Source organism: Bactrocera tryoni, chromosome 2 (assembly GCF_016617805.1).
Source record: "Bactrocera tryoni isolate S06 chromosome 2, CSIRO_BtryS06_freeze2, whole genome shotgun sequence".
In the NCBI taxonomy this organism is placed as follows: Eukaryota; Metazoa; Arthropoda; class Insecta; order Diptera; family Tephritidae; genus Bactrocera; species Bactrocera tryoni.
This window is the reverse complement of record NC_052500.1, coordinates 46,832,325-46,853,476: the sequence shown is the minus strand read 5'-3', so window position 1 is coordinate 46,853,476 and position 21,152 is coordinate 46,832,325. Positions and strand designations below refer to the sequence as shown.

General features: G+C 38.3%; 1 protein-coding gene across 4 annotated transcripts in view; it reads right to left on the bottom strand.

Annotated features, from left to right (window-relative positions):
• The window catches only part of LOC120768984, a 106,645-nt gene that overhangs the window by 47,732 nt on the left and 37,761 nt on the right, over positions 1-21,152 (bottom strand). The window contains exon 1 of one of the 4 annotated variants that reach the window (XM_040095803.1): positions 20,985-21,046. The exons of the other annotated variants lie outside the window; for them this stretch is intronic. Within the exon in view, the coding sequence (XP_039951737.1) occupies positions 20,985-20,987 (3 nt within the window). The 5' untranslated portion in view covers positions 20,988-21,046. Of the gene's footprint in view, positions 1-20,984; positions 21,047-21,152 lie in introns of those variants that run through there. 4 annotated transcript variants of the gene reach the window in all.

Genomic DNA, 21,152 nt, shown 5'->3' with positions numbered 1-21,152 from the left:
TTTATAACGTTATAAATATAAATATACGTACGTATGTATGTACTTTTCTGCACATACCTATGTATGCAATTCAATATTCATATGATACTAAATATAAGTTTATGTATGTACATTAAAGGTTTCTTTATTTTCCAAGTTGATTTTTTTTTTGTTAACGCACATAATACATAAACTAACCGATAAAAAATACTATACATACTAAGTCCTATTATAAGTTCTGTTTGAAGGTCAGGTCATTATAAAATTAAGCTCCAAAATATTTTCGAATAAAGGTGGTTTTATTTAATTATTGTTACCTTTTTTAAGGTAATCAAACGATTGCTTTAGTTTGGTTATAAAATGTTTGAAAACCGACAGTAGGCTTTAATACGAAAAAGTTTTAACACTGATCTGGTCGATATACTTAACTACAACTGTGTTCGAAATAACAGCAGTGGCTTAACCAAGAATTCAAATGAAGCAAAAAATCGTGTAATTGATTTTTATTACGAGTTATTATTATTGTATTTAATTCGCTCATATTCAAGTTTAAAAGAAATATTATTTCTTAAAAGAATAAGATAAAGTTCTTCTTTAAATAAATAAAAAAGTTTGTAAATGAAAATTTCAGCTGTGGTTAATAATAGCAGTATTGAGGATATTGGCACTCACGTCACTGTTGACAGTCATAACTTTGAAGTTGTAGATAATTTCGTATATTTGGGAACCAGTATTAACACCACCAACAATGTCAGCCTGGAAATCCAATGCAGGATAACTCTTGTCAGCAGGTGCTACTTCGGACTGAGTAGGCAATTGAGAAGTAAAGTCCTCTCTTCACGAACAAAAAACAAACTCTATAAGTCACTCATTATTTTCGTCCTCCTATATGGTGCAGAGGCTTGGGCGATGACAACAACTGATGAGTTGACATTGCGAGTTTTCGAGAGAAAAGTTCTGCGAAAGATTTACGGTCCTTTGCGCGTTGGCCACGGCGAATATTGCATGATGGAACGATGAGCTGTATGAGATATATGACGACATTGACATAGTTCAGCGAATTAAAAGACAGCGGCTACGCTGGCTAGGTCATGTTGTCCACTCCAGCTCTGAAAGTATTCGACGCCGTACCCGTCGGGGGAAGCAGAGGAAGTGGAAGACCTCCATTCCGATCAGGTGGAGAAAGGCCTGGCTGCGCTTGGAATATCCAATTGGCGCCACGTAGCGAAAAGAAGAAACGACTGGCGCGCTGTTGTCAATTTGGCTATAATCGCGTAAGCGGTGTCTACACCAATTAAGAAGAAGAAGATCGGGGATTTTATATCAAAAATCAATTAATTCATTATAATAATTTAAAATAAAGTTTAAACAATTAGTATTTCGTCGAATGACCGTTGTTGGATAACACAGCTGGCCATCTCCTAGGCATGGAGTCCACCAAACGCTTACATTTCTCGAGAGGAATGGCCTTCCACGCCTTCTTCACAGCACTCCATAATTGTTTTGTATTTGACGAATTATCTTTCCCTATAGCTTCTTCGACCTCTGTCCAAAGATTCTCAATTGGATTAAGGTCCACTGCTAATATTCACAAACCAATGCTATTATTTCGAACACAGTTGTACATATGTGCTTCTCTTGACATAATTGTTTATTTTATAGAGGGATTTCAAAGGATGCGTTTGCGAACAGTTCAAACACGCGTGGACGACTACTTTTATTTCTGTCAGCTACTGTAGATGTTTGGGAAAAGCGATCAATAGTGCGGTAAACAAGAGTTCTCCAAAACCTAGTTTTTTGAGGAGCTCATAAATTTCAGTTGTGTTTTTTCCACATTTATGTGAAGCAATCTCCGGAGTACGATTTTGTTTAGCTCCCTACTCCATCGTTAATAAGCGAACACAAACATTGAACTGATCAAGATGGGTAGGCACTTCATACAAATTATAATGAACAAGTAAGAAAGGGATAAGTTCCGATGCAACTGAAAATTTTATACTCTTGCAACTTGCAAAGAGCAAAGCTAGGGATAATTCTTTTCCGATATCAATAATATGCACATATATCTGAAAGGTTAAACCATTTTTTGGTAAAAGGTTCGCAATAGGAACTGTCTCGACAATGTCTTGAGTTAAGGTAAGAAAAAAAGTACAAAAGTCGTCGGCATCATCTTTTTTTGTCCGGACCTTAGCCTATTTTCCGATTTTCTTGGCCGATGCCGATCACTGCATAGAAGTGTTTCGAACCACCGCTATAGTATTTATTTTTAACATTTCTCTCGACCAATCGACACGAGCTTTTTTTGAGCGTTTGATAAATTGTGTGTGATCCAACGTTTTTTACAGGCAATATAGAATGTATGCTAGTTCCACTAATGACCTAAGTTGTCTCAATCTCACGATAGGTCACATGACTATCTTGCAGTATCAGTTTGAGCACAGCTTCAATAGTTTCCGGAACAACAACTGATTTTGGATGACCTTCTAGAAATTCATCTTAGAGTTACTTACGACCTCGATTGAATTCAATATAACATCATTAAACACCGAGCGGATGGAGCTTCATTGTCAAAAATTCTATTAAGTTCATCTATTTACTGTTGAAAAGTTAATCGGCATTGAAAGTTGTAAAAAATAATTGCGCGTAATCTATTTTTTGACTAAGATGAATATTTCAAGTTACTGTAAACAACACATATAGCGCTCGTATGTCAAAACGTTCTGAGTATGTAGTATATAATCAAAAATGTCAAACTTTACTTTACTTTACTTACTTTTGTGTGTTTCCAGATTGTAGCCCTATTGTTTCCTAATTCCGAAATATAAAAGGCAACCTACGTAACAATAGCTAAGTTTTTGTTTACAATTTGATGATTGATTCTGATTGCGTCCTTTGCATATAGCGTTAGATAATATCAAGGTGTGATTTTGATTAAGTCCTTCAGATAATTCCAGAATTTTATTTTACTTTGGTAACCTCAAAAACAATATCTTTTTTGTGTTATTATAAAATGGTGGAGGATGGAGCCATGTGTAGAAGTTCACGCAAGTGAGGAAGTTCTCTGATCGCCATTCTCTTGGGAGTGTCCAGAAATGATTGTTTTACATATGGCTCAAGCAGCGATGGACGGAACAAGGACCGAGGCGAGTAGGTCCTTGTGTCATTCACTATAGTGTGGGAGAGAGACTTTAATTCCAGGGTGGGCAAAGAAGGTAACTTTGGCACTACGGTCGGTAAATTCAGCCTCCACGATGAAACATCCCCACATGGGTTGAGGATGATCGATTTCACCCTGGCCTATGAGAGCTGCCCCCGCCACGATATCAAAATCCTGCTTGACGACTTTAACGCCAGGGTGAGTAAAAAAGGTATCTTTGGCACTACGGTCGGTAAATTCAGCCTCCACGATGAAACATCCCCAAATGGGTTGAGGATGATCGATTTCACCGTGGCTGGTTATCTTTAGTACCAGATTCCAGCATAAGAAAGTTCATAAAGCCACCTGGCTGTCTCCGGATGGAAAAACCATCAACCAGATCGATCATGTTGTGATAGACGGAAGGCACGTCTCCAGTGTTTTAGATGTGCGTACGCTCCGAGGTCCTAAGATCGACTCAGACCACTATCTTGTTGCAGCCAAGATTCGCACCCGCCTCTGTGCAGCAAAAAACGCACGTCAACAAACAAAAGGAAGGTTCGACGTTGAGAAGATGCAATCACAATAGACAGCCGAACGATTTTCTACTCGACTTGCACTCCTGCTCTCTGAGAGCACTCGTCAGCAACTCGGTATAAGTGAATTGTGGAACGGCATTACGTACAGCTGCAACCGAAACCATTAGTTTTTGGAAAATGCAAAAGAACAGATAGATACCGAGAGTTAAGGAGGGAAGCGGGACACATTTGCAGACAGACTGAGATATGGCTCGAACAGAAGGTTTCAAGACAGGAGGATACTCTTGTAGAAACCCCAGATCCAGTGACCGATGCCCAGAGCATACTAAAATTATGCAGGGAACACTTCTCCAGCATACTGAATGGCAGTGAAAGTATAACGCCAGAAGAAGACGAACCCGATTCCCCAATCGGTGGCGATGGAGCATGAAGAAGTTCGAATAGCAATTACCCGTCTGAAGAACAACAAAGCAGTGTGGGCCGATGGATTGCCGGCCGAGCTATTCAAACACGGCGGCGAAGAACTGATAAGGAGCATGTATCAGCTTCTTTGTAAAATATGGTCGAACGGAAGCATGCCCAATGATAGGAATTCAAGTGTGCTCCACAAAAAGTGAGATCTCACAATATGAGCCAACTACCGGGGGATAAGCCTCCTCAACATCGCGTATATGCTTCTATTGAGCGAATTGTGTCAGAGATTAAAGCTCACTGTCAACAAATTAATTGGGTTTTATCAGTTATCAACAACTTCACCATGTGCCAAGTCTTGGAAAAGACCCGAGAAAGGAGAATCGACACTCACCACCTCTTCATCAAAGCTGCTTTCGACAGCACGGAAAGGAGCTGTTTTTATGCCGAAATGTCTGAATTTGGTATCCCCGCAAAACTAATACGGCTGTATAAACTGACGTTGAGCAACACTAAAAGCTTCGTCAGGATCGGAAAGGACCTCTCCGAGCCGTTCGATACCAAATGAGGATTTAGAAAAGGCGACTCCCTATCATGCGACTTCTTCAGTCTTCTGCTGGAGAAAATAATTCGAGTTGCAGAACTGAATTGACAAGTACAATCTTTTATAAGGGTGTACAGCTGCTGGCGTATGCCGAATATATTGATATCATTGGCCTTTACAACCGCGCCGTTAGTTCTGCTTTCTCCAGACTGGACAAGGAAGGAAAGCAAATGAGTCAGGCAATGAACGAGGGCAAGACGAAATATCTCCTGTTCTCAAACAAACAGTCGTCGCACTCGACTTGGCTCTCACGTCACTGTTGACAGTCATAACTTCGAAGTTGTAGATAATTTCGTATATTTAGGAACCAGTATAAACACCACCAATAATGTCAGCTTGGAAATCCAACGCAGAATAACTCTTGCCAACAGTTGCTACTTCGGACTGAGTAGGAAATTGAGAAGTAAAGTCCTCTCTCGACGAACAAAAAACCTAACTCTGTAAGTCACTCATTATTCCCGTCCTCCTATATGGTGCAGACGCTTGAACGATGACAACAACTGATGAGTCGACGTTGCGAGTTTTCGAGAGAAAAGTTCTGCGAAAGATTTACGGTCCTTTGCGCGTTGGCCACGGCGAATATCGCATTTGATGGAACGCTGATCTGTATGAGATATATGACGACATTGACATAGTTCAGCGAATTAAACACATTTAACAGTGGCTACGCTGGCCGAATGGACGAAAATACTCCAGCTCTGATAGTATTCGATGCAGTATCCGCCGGAAGAAGCAGAGGAAGAGGAAGACGTCCACTCCGTTTGAAAGACCAGGTGGAGAAGGACCTGTCTTCGCTTGGAATCTTCAATTGGCGCCACGTAGCGAAAAGAAAAGACGACTGGCGCGCTGTTGTTAATTTGGCTATAATCGCGTAAGCGGTGTCTAAGCCAGTAAAGTAGAAGAAGATAAAATGGTGGTTCTTCATTGCATTCCCTGATGGGTGGTAAACTCTCTGATAAATAAAATATGAATTTCGTTTCGAATAAAGTACCTTTTAATCATACATATGTATATACCATATGCATCATAATACATTCCCACTGAAGTATATACATATATATGTACATATATCATAACACACATATTATTTACATACATATGTACATGTGTGCTAGACGGTTAAGGTGTTTATTGAAATTCGCTCAGTTTTACCCTGATTGTTAATGTCAACAATTTACTGAAGTGCAAACAAGCAGACCTCATCGACAACTCACATCCATAAAATATTTGTCTCCAAGTTCACATATCTTCGGGGGAGATTTCGCTAATAATGTATCCTTAGGCAGTCTTAGGTTTGTTATTGTACACGAATTCTTCAAATAAGAGTCGCCAAGGATGCTATGACAAATACAAGTACAGTGAAAAAGTAAAGTCTTAAATCCTCCTCAAAAAAAAAAAATTGCGGCACGTTTAATTCAATCTATTTCACTCGCCACTGGGGTTCGCACTTGCCTGGAATCCTTAACAAGCTTCAAAGTACTTAACTCGTATTTTAATCATTTACGATCAAGGCTTAAGCTGCACAACAAAAACGAAAAAAATAACCATAAGCAAACATACAGAGGAGAATGTCAAAAGGCAGAGCGCGTGAAAAGAAAGCGGCAGCAAAGCCTGCGGTTATTGAAATTCTGATAACGCCGCTTAAGTGTGGAACAATTTAAAATAGAAAGAAAAAAACGAAAAAAGCCGTACGAACAAATACAGTTATTATAACAATAACCATCATAATCGCACAATACCAATGCAGCGGATGGGATTTGCTTGTGTTAGCAGCATAAAAAATTCACTTGACTTTTGGCCTCACAGTGGCAGCAAAGCGAGTAAATCCAGCGGGCGTGTCTGCCTCGCTCGGATGGCCCACTGACGTTTGACGACGGAAGTCAGCCAACAGCTCGCGTCCGTCAGATGTCAATAACAATGCGCCACTTTCTGCATGCTGATCAAGAGTCGACCGCAAAATTACCGACAAACAACAACAAATTGCTTCCAATCGTTAAAGCCGAAAACAGATGCCAAACTTATATACACACAGAACGTAGTACGTACATACATACGTATAAAAAATACTTTATCCATTTCCTAACATCTGATGGCCGCCGACTGAAAGCACGATTCAACAAAATTTGGAGTTGATCCGTAACTGTCTATTTATCAAGAGACTAGTTTGAAAAGCTCCGTCAGGATCGGGAAAGACTCCTCCGAGCTGTTCGATACTAAACGAGGTTACATACGATGCGACTCCTTATCGTGTGACTTCTTTAATCTTCTGCTGGACAAAATAATTCGAGTCGTAGCTGCTGGTGTCCTGTCATCAAACAAACAGTCATCGCACTGGCGACTTGGCTCCCACGTTACTGTTGGCATCATAACTTCGAAGTCATAAATAATTGCGTCTATCTGGAACCAGTATTAACCCCAAAAACAATGTTAGATTCCAAATCCAACGCAGAATAACTCTTGCCAAAAGGTGCTACTTCGGAATGAGTAGACTCTATAAGTCACTCATTATTCCCGTCCTGCTATATGAGGCATGGACGATTACAACATCTGATGAGTCGACGTTACGAATTTTCGAGAGAAAAGTTTTGCGAAAGATTTATGGTCCTTTACGCGTTGGCTATGGCGAATATCGCATTCGATGGAACGATGAGCTGTATGAGATATACGACGACATTAACATATGTATGTAGTTCAGCTAATTAAAAGACAGCTACGCTGGCCAGGTCACGTCGTCCGAATGGACGAAACTCCAGTTCTGAAAGTATTCGACGCAGCTATTGCCGGGGAAGCAGAGGAAGATCAGGTGGAGAAGAACCTTGCTTCACTTGGAATCTCCAATTGGTGTCACACTACAAAAAGAAGAAACGACTGGCGTGCTGTTGTTAACTCGGCTATAACCGCGTAAGCGTTTTCAACGCCAGTAAAAAAGAAGAAGAACTGGTTGCAAGAGTATATAAATCCAGGGTTACACTTCAAGAGCTCTGTCTGTGTGTTTGAGCATCTGGTATGGTATATTCTGCACTCGTTAGCAAAAATTTCTAATTTTGGGTCTAACCGAACATTTTGTACTCTAGGAATTTCGAAAGAGCAAAGGTGGGAAAATACAAGTGTCACAATATTTTGTATTAAAAGACATTGTGAAGGAATTTCACATTCATTATTCGAAGAAATCGTAAAGTGATGAAAATCATGTTTGGTCTCTTATTAAAAATATTACAGGTTCACTCAGTTTCATTACGATATTTGGAAAGTTCGTAATATTTATTTTGGAATCGAGCTAATTAACTCAACGGATATAAACTTAACAATGATTAGTTTCTTCATTGAATAAATATATCGGTATTATAAGAAACAAGAAAAAACGTTAACTTCGGCTGCACCGAAGCTAATATACCCTTCACAGGTGCATTTCTTTTAGTAACTATGTGTCGAGTTTGTATGGAAGCTATATGCTATAGTAATCCGATCTGAACAATTTTTTCGGAGATTATGTTATTAGCTTAAGCAGTCATCCATGTCAAATTTCGTGAAGATACCACGTCAAATGAGAAAGTTTTCCATACCAGCACTAGATTCCGATCGTTCAGTTTGTACGGCAGCTATATGCTATAGTAAGTCGATGTGAACAATTTCTTCACATAATACATTATTATTTTAGAAAATAATCTGTGCCAACTTTTGTGAAGATACATTGTCAAATGTGAAAGTTTTCCATACAAGAACTTAATTCCGATCGCTGTTTGTATGACAGCTATATGTTATAGTGGTCCGATATCGGCAGTTCCGAGAAATGAGCAGCTTCTTGAAGAGAAAATGACGTTAGCAAAATTTCAAAATTTATTTAAAAATTTAATTAGAATCGAAATCACTGTTCTCTTGCTAGGATAAAATCTGGATAGATTGCGCTAACCCTTACTAATGCACCTGCACATATTGACCAATATAAGGTGCAAAGTTTAAAGCTGGTTTTAGTTAAATAGAAGCTAGGGAAACTTTTAACCAGATTATATCTAATTAAGGCACGATGATGCACTGTTATTGGAGAGAGATTATCTCTGAATTTCATCATGTATGTATGTGGTATAAAGTCAACTGGAAGTTCGAAAATCTGTACCATCACAAATGGTTTGTACCACGCCTAATTTAGTCACGTGCCCTATGAAGCTCCTCCATTCAATATATGATGTGAATTCAATGCCTCTGTTGTATTTACTTAATGGGAGTGGTTATTATTCGCTTTCATCCATTTTCACACCATTTGAGGAGATGCTGAAAGGAATATACTCAGCAAGTTTGTTTGATAAAACTTTAGACGTTTTTACTGCATTCAACATATTAGGAAGCAGAGCTACTCCCCCTTTTTAAAAACTTCACAGTTCCTCTCTTCTGCGATCACCTGCGGTAAATTTGAGTTTAGATAGTTACCCGGATTTCAACTCGCCTCGATCATTTATATATATAAATACTTATGTATATCTACTTCGATTAGTTTTCTGTGATACAAACAACCATTAACTCAAGAAAACTATTCTACTCTGTAGCATCATGAAATATGAAAGCAAAAAATTATTTGGATAATAATATTACAAATGCCAGGTTGTTGGCTAAAACTGTGATAAAAGTGTGTTTCTCAACATAATGGAAGCGTTGGGAATATTAATTGTTGCGATAAAGTAGGGAAAAAAGTTAAGACGTTTTCAACGGATATGTTCTTCTATTGAATTAATATATATTTACTATATATAAATGCAATATATAAAGAGATGAATTTTTAGGTTAAAATATTTAAGCATATTCTATGTTTGCAATGACTATTGGCTCTGTAATAAGGATTAATGACAGAAACGCAATTTTTAAATTGAATTCATCAATAACAATTACCTGCTTATGGCTGGGTGTATGTTAAGAATATCCATTTCGCATTCTCCCTTATAAAACCATTCTTTGATGTAACTGTTACGATATTCACGTCAAGAAAATGGATTCAAATCAGGTAAGCGCGAGAGCGCCTACATACATTCATAAATAGCATGCAAATCGGCTGATTGACCATTCACTCTAAGAGAAGCTTGTGTAGCGTAAATATTTTACCAGAAAGCTTGTTAAACTGATAAGAAAGCGTCGGAGGGTAATTTATATGCAAATGCGTTCCGAAGCAAGAAAAAATTTAAAGTTTCGATTAGACAATTTTTTCCTTTTTTGTTTTATCATTGATTCGATTATACTTTTTTCTTTTACCGTTGGAGATAATGGGAATGTAAAACTTTGATTACATTACAATTTCAAATGATAATATTGTAGGCGTTAATTTCTGATTGACACCTGTAATTAATACAAGTGGGTGTCTGTGTGTATGAGTATACCATTTGTACTATACATATATCATGTGTATAGTATACTATATTTATTGTGGTAATTCGGTGCCCCAGCAATGTATCAATTGGTTTCGCAAAGAAATAAAAAATTGCAAAAAGTACGAAAGCCTCATGTTATTTAAATGGGAAATAAATCGTCGTTGCGGCATGGGTTATTAACAATATTAAGAACTCATATGGGTTTCATAATTTTTTTTAGGGCATTTACTAAAAATTTTGAGGGCGCTGCAGACTCAAAAATAAATTTTGGAAATAACGGACACCCTGATGTAGATAATCATCTCATCTTCATTCATTCGAAGCATATACAAATAATTCCGATTTTTGACTTTCCGCACTTTAATAATTTCTCCTATTTATAAAAAAAGTACGATATTATTTTTTGTTAACTCGTTATTTGAGGTTTTATATTTTTCTTTTAGCACGATTGGAAAAAAAGCAGTGAAAAGATATGTTTTTTAAGAGATCAACTTTCAATATTACTGTTTATATAATTTATTTATTTATAAGATAATAAATGAATACCAATCAATAACACTACATTGGCAGAAATAGAAAACAGAGAATTATGTTGAGGGAAATGGATATAACCACCAGATTAATGCCCAGACTTATTCATAATGATCTCCACATGGCAATCGTCGTGTTCTTCTTCTGACAACGCGCTCTACATATGGACGCGGGTTCTTCAGTGGCGCGCGGTAAACGGCCATGAAAGTATTCTTTTTACAGAGGAAAAAAAGTTAACTCTTAAAGAAGATTTTAATCAGCGAAACAACAAAGTTGACACAAAAACTACAAAAGGCGCACAAAAAGTTATTTCAAAGGTCTAACGTTGTCACCATTCAGTTGTTGTAATGGATTGTTGGGGTGTCTCCTGTAAAGGCGTTACCCTTCTTCACTTCCTTGCAAGCAGGATGTTTTAGAAGGCGTGGTAAGGTAAATCAGTTAAGTAATACTCTCTTCAATGGAGAGCATTGGATTTTCAGAGAAATTTTTCTTCAGCACACAGGACAAAAATCACGCAGCAGCGGCCTAAAAGCAATATTCTTCATAGTTGAAGATGATTGGTCGGCTGGAAGCCCTAACATGAATCCATACTTCTACAGTTTGCGTTCAGAGTGAGAGAACATGACCTGTCGAATACTCTTAAAAAATTTGGACAGACTCAAAAAACCTTTGGCTTGTGTGAAATCAGAAAGTGACCATTTTCTACATCTTTGTAAAAAATGTATTACAGTTTCCTTTTAAGTACGTCCTATACTTATAACCTAACTTGTGACGGGATTAGTATGTACATATGTATGTATGTATATTCACACATTATAGATCGCCGTATCTACCGTATAACCAGAGATTCAGTTATTTTTAGATGGAGACATTTGAATATTCATTTCAGCGCCATAAATAAATTTAAACAACAACAAGTAAGAAAGCGCTAAGTTCGGGTGCGACCCAACATTTTATACTCTTGCAACTTGCAAGGTTCAAAGCCAGGAAAATACTTTAGGGTGTAAAATCAATCAAAGAGAGTAGAGTCAGCCGTATGTTCGAAAATCATGATATTAGTTAAATAGGGACTAGGCCAATTTTTCGCTCAAATTTATCTATTTTTGGTGTAAAGATACACTGATATGAATAAAACACGCTCTCTTATTTTCCTTGGGATAACACACATATTCGCGGATATATGCGGTACAAAGTCACTCCGAAGTTCGAAAATTTGTATATTGGGTATATGGGGGCTAAGAAGTAATGGTCTGATTCAACCCATTTTTGACATACAGGCATACCATTAGAAGAGAAGAACTATTCCTTAATTTCAGTTATAGTACATATCACACATTGATCGACAGTTTCGATCAAAAGTCAACTATAAGTACCGGGGTCTAAATATTCGGTACCTAGGGACTTGAACTGTTTTTCTTGAATTTAAACAACTTTTGGTCATAAAGTGACACATTATAAAAATATTATTCGTGCAAAGTTTTATCCCGTTATATTAATTGTTTCTTGATTTGTGTACTGGAAACTGAACGATATAGCACAATTTTAAATTCCACTTTATTGAAAATCTGATATATGGGAAGTATGCGTGGTTGTCCGATTTCGTCCATTTTCACAATGTGACATAAGAATATAAGAAGAATGCCAGGTACTAAGTTTTGTCGAAATCGGTTAGTCGGGTCCCGAGATATGGGATTTCACAAAAAAGTGGGCGGTCCCACGCCCATCGTCCAATTTTTGCACCGTCTCCTATAAGCCTTTCTCATACAATCTCGGTGGTAAAATTAAATGTCTCTGACGTATTTATTTATTGATTCATCGCGCTTTTAGTAGTTTTTAACAGTACCGTTAAATGGGGAGTGACTGGGATTATGCTCCGATTTCATCTATTTTCACACTATCGGGAGAAGTTCTTATAAGATTTGTACTCAGCAAATTTGGTTGTTGTAGCTTAAGTGTTTTAGGAGATATGTATGTAATTTAAACTTGTTAGAGGGCGAGGTCACGCCCACTTTTTCAAAAATGTTTGCCCCCAAATGTCCCTTACAGCTTTATATCTTAATTTAGTGCTTAGTTATGGTACTTTGTGTGCTTTCGGTTATTGTTATTGGCGATATGTGGGCGTGGCAGTGGTCCGATTAAGCCCATCTACGAACTCCAATTTTTTTGTGCTAAGTAACCTACCAAGTTTCATCAAGATATCTCAATTTTTACTTAAGTTACAGCTTGCACATACGGACGGACGGACAGACAGACAGATAGTTTACCGGATTTTAACTTTGCTCGTCATCCTGATCATTTATATATACATATATTACCCCATATCTATCTCGTTTGGTTTTAGGGGATACATACATACTTTACAACCGTTAGGTGAACAAAACTATAATACTCTGTAGCAACTGTTTGCAGGTGTATAAAAAATAGGAAAGAGTTTTGCTGGCTTTATTCATAGTGATTGCATAAGTATGCCCATTTATTTAAATACGAACGTATGTATACGAATATGTAAGTTTGTTCGAATGTGTGCGCAAACACTGCAAATGAGTGCGCAACTGTGTACATATGTAAGTATGTCGAATCGGTTTAATAATGCCGAGCTAAACCGACCAGCAAATCGGTTGTAAGTAAAAATTTCAGTGGCTGTGGTTACATATTTATGTACATCCCCCACCTTCTACAATTTGTTGGGTATTTTTAAATGTCTTGCAGCTTGTCTCTTTATCTTACGCCATGTAATAACAGCAGAGCAACCGGAGTGAACTCCCTCCACAAGCCATAAAAAACAATAAAATCTGCTAATATTTGCATAATGGCCTTCGTCAAGCGCCCGGGGTGCAGCCATCGACATCGTAAACACTCGAAAAGCGCAGTCTTACGAATGCTGAAATGCTACAACCGACAACGGCTGCAGGCCACAAGTGCTGTTATTCTTCAAATACTTAAAAATATTATCTGTCAATTTGTATTTGGCACTGTCGCCATTTAAATCCGCATCCTGTACCACGCACCACCATCATCGCACTCTCCAGGAGGCTTTCATGGTCCAGATTGGTTGCAACTGTGGTCTATTACGAATGCAGATGTCAGTTGCCCTGCCAGTGCAACTTGTTTACACAATAGACGGACATTTATGTATGTACAGTTGTTGTTGTTGTGCAACCAACAAGTGGCAACTGTTTTGAAAGTGACATTCCTTCATTTGAGCGGAAAGAGAATCTGTCAGGATTGAAATCATATTAGTCATTATGGGCTGCCCTTAATGTTGAGCTCCCACTTGTTGTTTTCGCAGCCACTTGTTGAATTCATTCGACTTATGTTGGCTTCTGGGAAAGACAGCTTTGACCGTCAAAAGCTTTAAGAACACGACAAATTGGTAGGATTGAGCATTATAAAAAAGACGAGGTGAATTTCTCATATATGGCCTTTCCGTAATACTTCTATTCTATTAATAAACATGCTAGTAATTTTCTCATTATATTCTATAAAGAGGTTAAGCATTTTTTCTTCTTCATTTCTATTTTTACGTTCATCTGCTCTGAAGGATCAAGTTATGGATCATGACCTCAACATAGTTCTCAATTTCTACAAATTGTAATAATGCGTGGTATGTTCAGAAATAAACGGAAAAATTGGAATTAAAAATTGGAATTAAAAATTTCTCGGGTTTGGAGAGTCCAGTAGTCAAACTTTGTTTTCAACTTTTATTACTTTGTTTTTGAAAGTTCAAACTAACGATGTACCAGCCTCCATATTCGTGAGACCTTAATCTTTTTACAAAAATAAAGAGAATCTTAAAGAGGAATCGTTTTACAAGATAAAAGAGCTAAAGGCTGTACAAAAATTCGAGTTTGAGCAATATTTCGACGATTAGAAGAAGTGCTGACATAAATAAGTGCATAATATCGATTGGGGAATGAACCAAGTCGCTAACTTTAAGTTAGACAAATGAATAAATATATGAAAACACGTGTTTAACACACCTCGTATGTACATAATTTGCGCTGTGCATTATAATTATTTCTGAAGTATCTTTGGATTGGAAGTAAATGCAATAAAATGAACCAATAATCCGAGGCTTGTTCTTTTTAATTTTTACTGTTTTTTAAGTGGGGGGTTCCAAATCCAGCGCACAACCCTGTGGAGGGGATGTTTCGCCTTCTCACATTAGCTCGCCTTCAAACGGATGTTCTTAGGCTACCCAGAGGATACTTGGTCAAAGACCGGAAGTCGCGAGCTGCTTGAACCATATGTAATGTGTTTATACGGATATGTATACAGTCTAGAATAATTTTAAAACTGTCATTAACAATCAAGATTAAAACTGTCATTGGGTTTGTTTGAATTCCTTATTTAATCGCTCATTAGCAGACTTATTTATTCTAGTTGTGTTCGTGGACACAATAATAATTTTTCTTCTTTACTGGTATAGACACCGCTCTTACGGTCATAGCCGAGTAAAGTCGCTAGTCGTTCTTCTTTATCGCTTTTTGGCGCCAATTGAAGATTCCAAGTGTAGCCAGGTCCTTCTCCACCTGGTCCTTCCAACGGAGTGGAGATCTTCATCTTCCTCTGCTTCCCCCGGGGGTTACTGCGTCGAATACTCTCAGAGCTGAACTGATTTCAACCATTCGTACGACATGACCTAGCCAGCGTATTCGCTGTCTCTTAATTCGCTGAACTATGTCAATGCCTTCGTATATCTCGTACAGCTGATCGTTCCATCGACTGAGATATTCACCGTTGTCAATGCGCTAAGGACCGTCGTAACGCCGGCTCATTAGATGTTGTCATCGTCCATGCCTTTGCACCATATAGCAAGACGGAGATGATGAGTGACTTGTAGAGTTTTATTTTATTCGTCGAGAGAGGGCTTTACTTCTCAATTGCCTACTAAGTCCGAAGTAGCTCCTTCTGGCAAGAGTTATTCTGCATTGGATTTCGAGCCTGACGTTGTTGTTGGCGTTAACGCTGTTGTCTAGATAGACGAAATAACTACGACTTCGAAGTTATGACAGTCAACAGTAACGTGGGAACCAAGTAGCGAGTGGGACACCTGCAGGTTTAATGACAGGAGATATTTCGTTTGGAGAAAGCAGAACTAACGGCGCGGTTGTTGAGGCTAATGATGAGGCTCTTATTGAAGATTGTACAGCCTCTATATTCATCTCTGGAGTATATTGAAGAAGTCGCACAATAGAGGATGGTGTCTTGTGTAGAAGTTCACGCAAGTGAGGAAAGTTCTCTGAGTGCCGTTCACTTTGGAGTGACCAGAAACGATTCTTTTAAATAAAGTTCAAGCTGCTGACGACTTCCGGTATTAGACCAAGTATCCTATGGGTAGCCAAAGAACATCCGTTTGAAGGCGAGTCAAAGTGAGAAGGCGAACCATCCCCTCCGCAGGATTGTGCGCTGGGTTTGGGACTCGCCACGTAATCAACAGGATGAGAGACCTCCCTTTTGATGACGTCCACGGCAAACGCATCAAGGATTAAGATTTGAGGGCATGCACCTGGAAGGTCCGATCCCTTAATTGAGAAAGGGCCGCTACCCAGCTGGTTGATGTCCTCGTGAAAATAAAGGCTGACATCACCGCCGTCCAAGAAGTGCGATGGACGGGACAAGGACTGTGACAAGTAGGTCCTTGTGGGATTTGTGGCCATATAAAAGTAAGTTCGGTGTGGGATTCGTGGTGGGAGAGAGACATTGTCGCCGAGGCCTGACATTCACCCCGGTGGATCAAAGATGTGTTCTATGAGCGCTTGGAGCGCATCTATGAGAGCTGCCCCGCCACGATGTCAAAATCGTGCTTGGTGACTTTAACGCCAGGGTGGGCAAGGTGGAGACTGATCAACTTCGCCGGAGCCCGAAATATGGTTATCTTTAGTACTAGATTCCAGCATAGAAAAATTCACCAAGCTACCTGGCTCTCTCCGGATCGAAAACACACCAACTAAATCGATCATTTTGTGATAAACGGACGACATGTCTCCAGTGTTTTAGGCGTGCGTACACAAAACAGACAGCCGAACGATTCTCCACTCGACTTACACTCTTGCTCTCTGAGAGCACTCATCAGCAACTCGGTATGAGGGAACTGTGGGACGGCATTTCAAGCTCCTTCCGTACAGTTGCAAACGAAAGAAAAAAGAACGAGCGGTACGATGAGGAGTGCCATGGCGCAGCGGAGAGAAAACAGACTGCCTACCTCGCAACGTTACAATCGACCACAACACGTGCGGGGTTGGATAGACACCGAGAGTTGGAGATAAAAGCGAGACGCATTTTTAGACCAAAAAGAGAAAGGCCGAAATGCGTAAGTATGAAAAGCCTGACAAGCTGGTCGACAGAGTTAACGGTCGAAAAGATGCGGACTAACAGAAGGTTTGATGACCTGAGCATACTTTTGTAGAACCCCCAGAGGTGATCTAGTGGCCGATGCTCAGAGCATACCTAAATTATGGAGGGAACACTTCTTCAAACTGCTGAATGACAGTGAAGGCATAACATCAGGAGAATGTGAACCCGATCCTCTAATCAATGACGATGAAGAAAACGTTCCATTGCTTAAAGATGAAGATGTTCGAATAGAAATTACCGGACTGAAGAATAACAAAGCAGCGATGGTTAATGGAATGTCGGCCAAGCTATTCAAACACGGCGGCGAAGAACTGATAAGGAAATGCATCTTTGTAGAATATGGTCGGACGAAAGCATGCCCAATGATTGGAATTCAAGTGGGCTGTGCCCAATCCACAAAAAGTGAGATCCCACAATATGCGCCAACTACCGTGGGATAAGCCTCCCCAACATCGGTTCTATAGAGCGTATTATTAAAGATTGAAGCCCAGAAGCAACAAACTGATTCGACCTTATCAGTGTGGCTTTAGACCTGGAAAATCAAAAACTGACCAGATATTCACCATGCGTCAAATCTTGGAAAAGACCCGTAAAAAGAGAATCGAAACGCACTACCTCTTCGTCGATTTCAAAGGTGCTTTTGAGAGCAAGAAAAGGAGTTGCCTTTATGAAGCTATGTTTGAATTTGGTATCCCCATAAAACTAATACGGCTGTGTAAACTGCCATTGAGCAACACCAAAAGCTCCGTCAGGATCGGGAAGAACCTCTCCAAGCCGTTCGATACCAAACGAGGTTTCAGACAAATCGACTTCTTTTCGTGTGACATCTTCAGTCTACTCTTGGAGAAAATAATTCGAGCTGCAGAACTAAACAGAGAAGGTATCATCTTCTATAAGAGAGGACAGCTTTTGGCGGACGCCAATGATATTGATATCATTGGCCTTAACAACCACGCCGTTAGTTCTGCATTTTCCAGATTGGATAAGGCAGCGAAGCAAATGGGTCTGGTGTTGAACGAGGGCAAGGTGAAATATCTCCTGTCATCAAACAAGTAGCCGTCGCACTCGCGACTAGACTCTCACGTCACTGTTGACAGTCATAACTTCGAAGTTAGTATCTACGACTTTAAACTTAGTTCGTTTATCTTGGAACCAGTATTACTACCAACAACATCGTCAGACTCGAAATCCAACGCAGAATATCTCTACCAGCAAGTGCTACGTCGGACTAAGTAGACAATTGAGAAGATAAGTCCTCTCTCGACGAACAAAAACAAAACTCGTATAAGTCACTCATTATTCCAGTCCTGCTATATAGTGCAGAGGCATATACCATGACAACATCAGATAAGTCGACGTTACGAGTAAAGAAGAAAGCTGACATGAAACCCACGCTTTTCTTTGAGATACCAATGATGTTAACTAACTTACTCAATTTCAATTTACAAATTCTGTATTGTTGGGATCTTTTTTGTCCAATACAGCCTCTTATGACCTTTCTTTGCACAGTATTATAATTAAGATTGGAACGTGAAGATTAGAATGTTTGGCTCATTCAGTCAGATCAAAGGCTTGTCAGCCTGTGTGACGAATGTCAAAATAATCAAATAAATTTGTAATCACTAAAGATATTAAAGTACCTACCGAATTTCTATTGCCCATTATCAAAACGTGCGACCTGAATTCGGAAAGTGTTCTACTTCGCGCGGGATTATATAGGATGTACGAAATATAAAATCTCGAACAGCGGGTTCCTTAAATGGTTATGTAGGTTAAAACGCGTTTATGGCTGCTTATCAGTAAGAAAATTTTTCATATAATAAGGTAACATACCATTAATTACTGATTAGTTATACGTAAAACTTAATTTGATGTTTTCGTTATTTCGACTATTTTCGAAATATAATTTTATTTCAGTATCATATATCTATATGTATGTATATATTCCTAATACATCATCGCAACAAAATTTCACAAATAATTATGGAAAAAGTGGAGTAAACTAAACTTTATCGCGGAAATTTATCATATCCTGATTTTATTCTAATCTTATTTTGATAAACACAAATACTTTGTTATCACAATGCTAACTTTTTATATTTGGAAAAATTTATGTATGTATGTATGTATATACATACATACCTACTTATATAGTATTATATAAGTACGATTACGGGCATTCCATAAGTGCTAGTATTGTGGACTGTTGATAATGATAATGTTTTCCATTTAAATCGATATAACATTGGCGTAATTTCGTGCGCATCTAGTCTGATATTTAGACTATATTTTCGATATATTTATAAACATATATACATATGTATGTATGTGTGTGCCTATATTGTGTACTTGAACTAAACGTACTTGTATCAATAGTTGGGAAATATGTATTTGTGATTTTTTTGTGACGCAAGTATAGTCATTTATGGTACAAACATATGTGTACGTCGAAACAAAGCAATACTTATTTGAATTACATAAGAAATAAAATCTCAGTTCTCAGATACTCTAAAATTACATCTAGGGGTTTCATACAGTCTCATAAAGTTATAAATTAAAACTAACTGAAAACATAGCGTTGAGAATTGTAATTGTTTTTTAAACATGCGTAAAAATTTTTCATTTTACGATAATACTCGTATAAGTAATTATTCTAGGTCATTGTAGGATTTTGGGATAAATTTTAATCCCTTGCCTTGGACTAAAAGACATTCAAGCTTTTAACAAGAGAACATATAAATAATCGCCTCCTAAAAGGCGTGATGCCTTAGCTATACTGCATTTTAAATGCTTGCAGTGCGTTATAAATATTATTTCTTCTCGAAGTTTCAGGATTTATCGGTTTATAATCGATGTAACTTTCGATTAGCAATGATCGAATCGTTAAAACTGCTAGATGGTTCGATTGATTGGTATGTTTTAGAACTACATATCTCAGAACTAACTAACGCCTGAGAATTTATTTGCTGTTTGCTGTGTCTATAAATACAGACGTTCTACTTTGTTTGGCTTGAAGCCACTTTCCTATGTTTTAAACGAAAATTTATTGAATTACTATGATTCTAGAAGAATACTAAGTCTCTATACCATAAGCAATTTCGAACTTTCCTTTTTTCACAGTTCCCTTTAAAGGAAACTCCTCTTATGTATTATTTTCTGCTTTTGAAAGCCCTTCATATTAATAGTCCAATTTTGGTCCTCTGTGGATAAGTGTTAACGGGATATATAAATACTACTTAAAGGCATGGTTAGGTTTTATGATTGAAAGTATTAGCATTTTGCTTAAAACATTTACCAAGAAGACGTTTTGTTATTTAAGCAAAAACTTTGAACACTCAGGTAACTTCGTTACGTTAAGAACTGGGAACATCTGTTTAAAATCTAGAGATTTGCATTTGCTGTCATGACTTGACGACAAGGCGCAATACCCCGAGGAAAAGGTCAAGATTGTTACAGGTTCTTAGGCCAATAATTTGAATATATTAAAATTTGTCAAAACGTTCCTTTAAAAACGCGCTGGTAGCTGAACAAGTACAACTCAAGAAGTTTTCTGGTAGCGTAATGAATCTAGAGCAAAGTGTAAGTGCATTTGCGCCCCATTAGCGTAATAATATACATTTATTGAATCATCTATGTAATGACATTAGTCTTACCAACGTCATCACTAGCAAACTGATTCTGTATACATATGTATGTATAAATATGTGATTATGTGTATGCATGTATGTTTATATGTATGTATGTATGTATGTGCATACATACGTAATCAACTTTAGATGTTTTTTATATGTGGAAAACATCTAACAACAGCAAGAACAACATCAAGCCAAATCACCCTTAATCATAACACACACACGCATCCACAAGCCCACGCACTCCATCGGCATTGCACACATAATAAAACAAACCCTGGCCTACAAGCGCACAAGCAGCTGATAATGCACACAAATATGAGTAGCAAAGCCAACACTTTCCAGTGAATTTGAATGGTTGTGGATTGCAGAGGAGTGGAACTGTTTCAGCCATGCTTCGCTTATGCTTTAATTTGCTTCTTCAGCACCATGCTGACTTACCATCACTCAAGCGTATTTGAGCGCAATGTCGCTTTCCACTCAACAGTGCTGAAGCAACAAGTATCCACTCAATTGCTCGGCGTTGATGATCCGCGTGCCGGTCGCTTGATAACGTCTAGTCTTGAGCGCAAAGGAAACGGGCATGCGCAATGCTACCAATTGCCATTC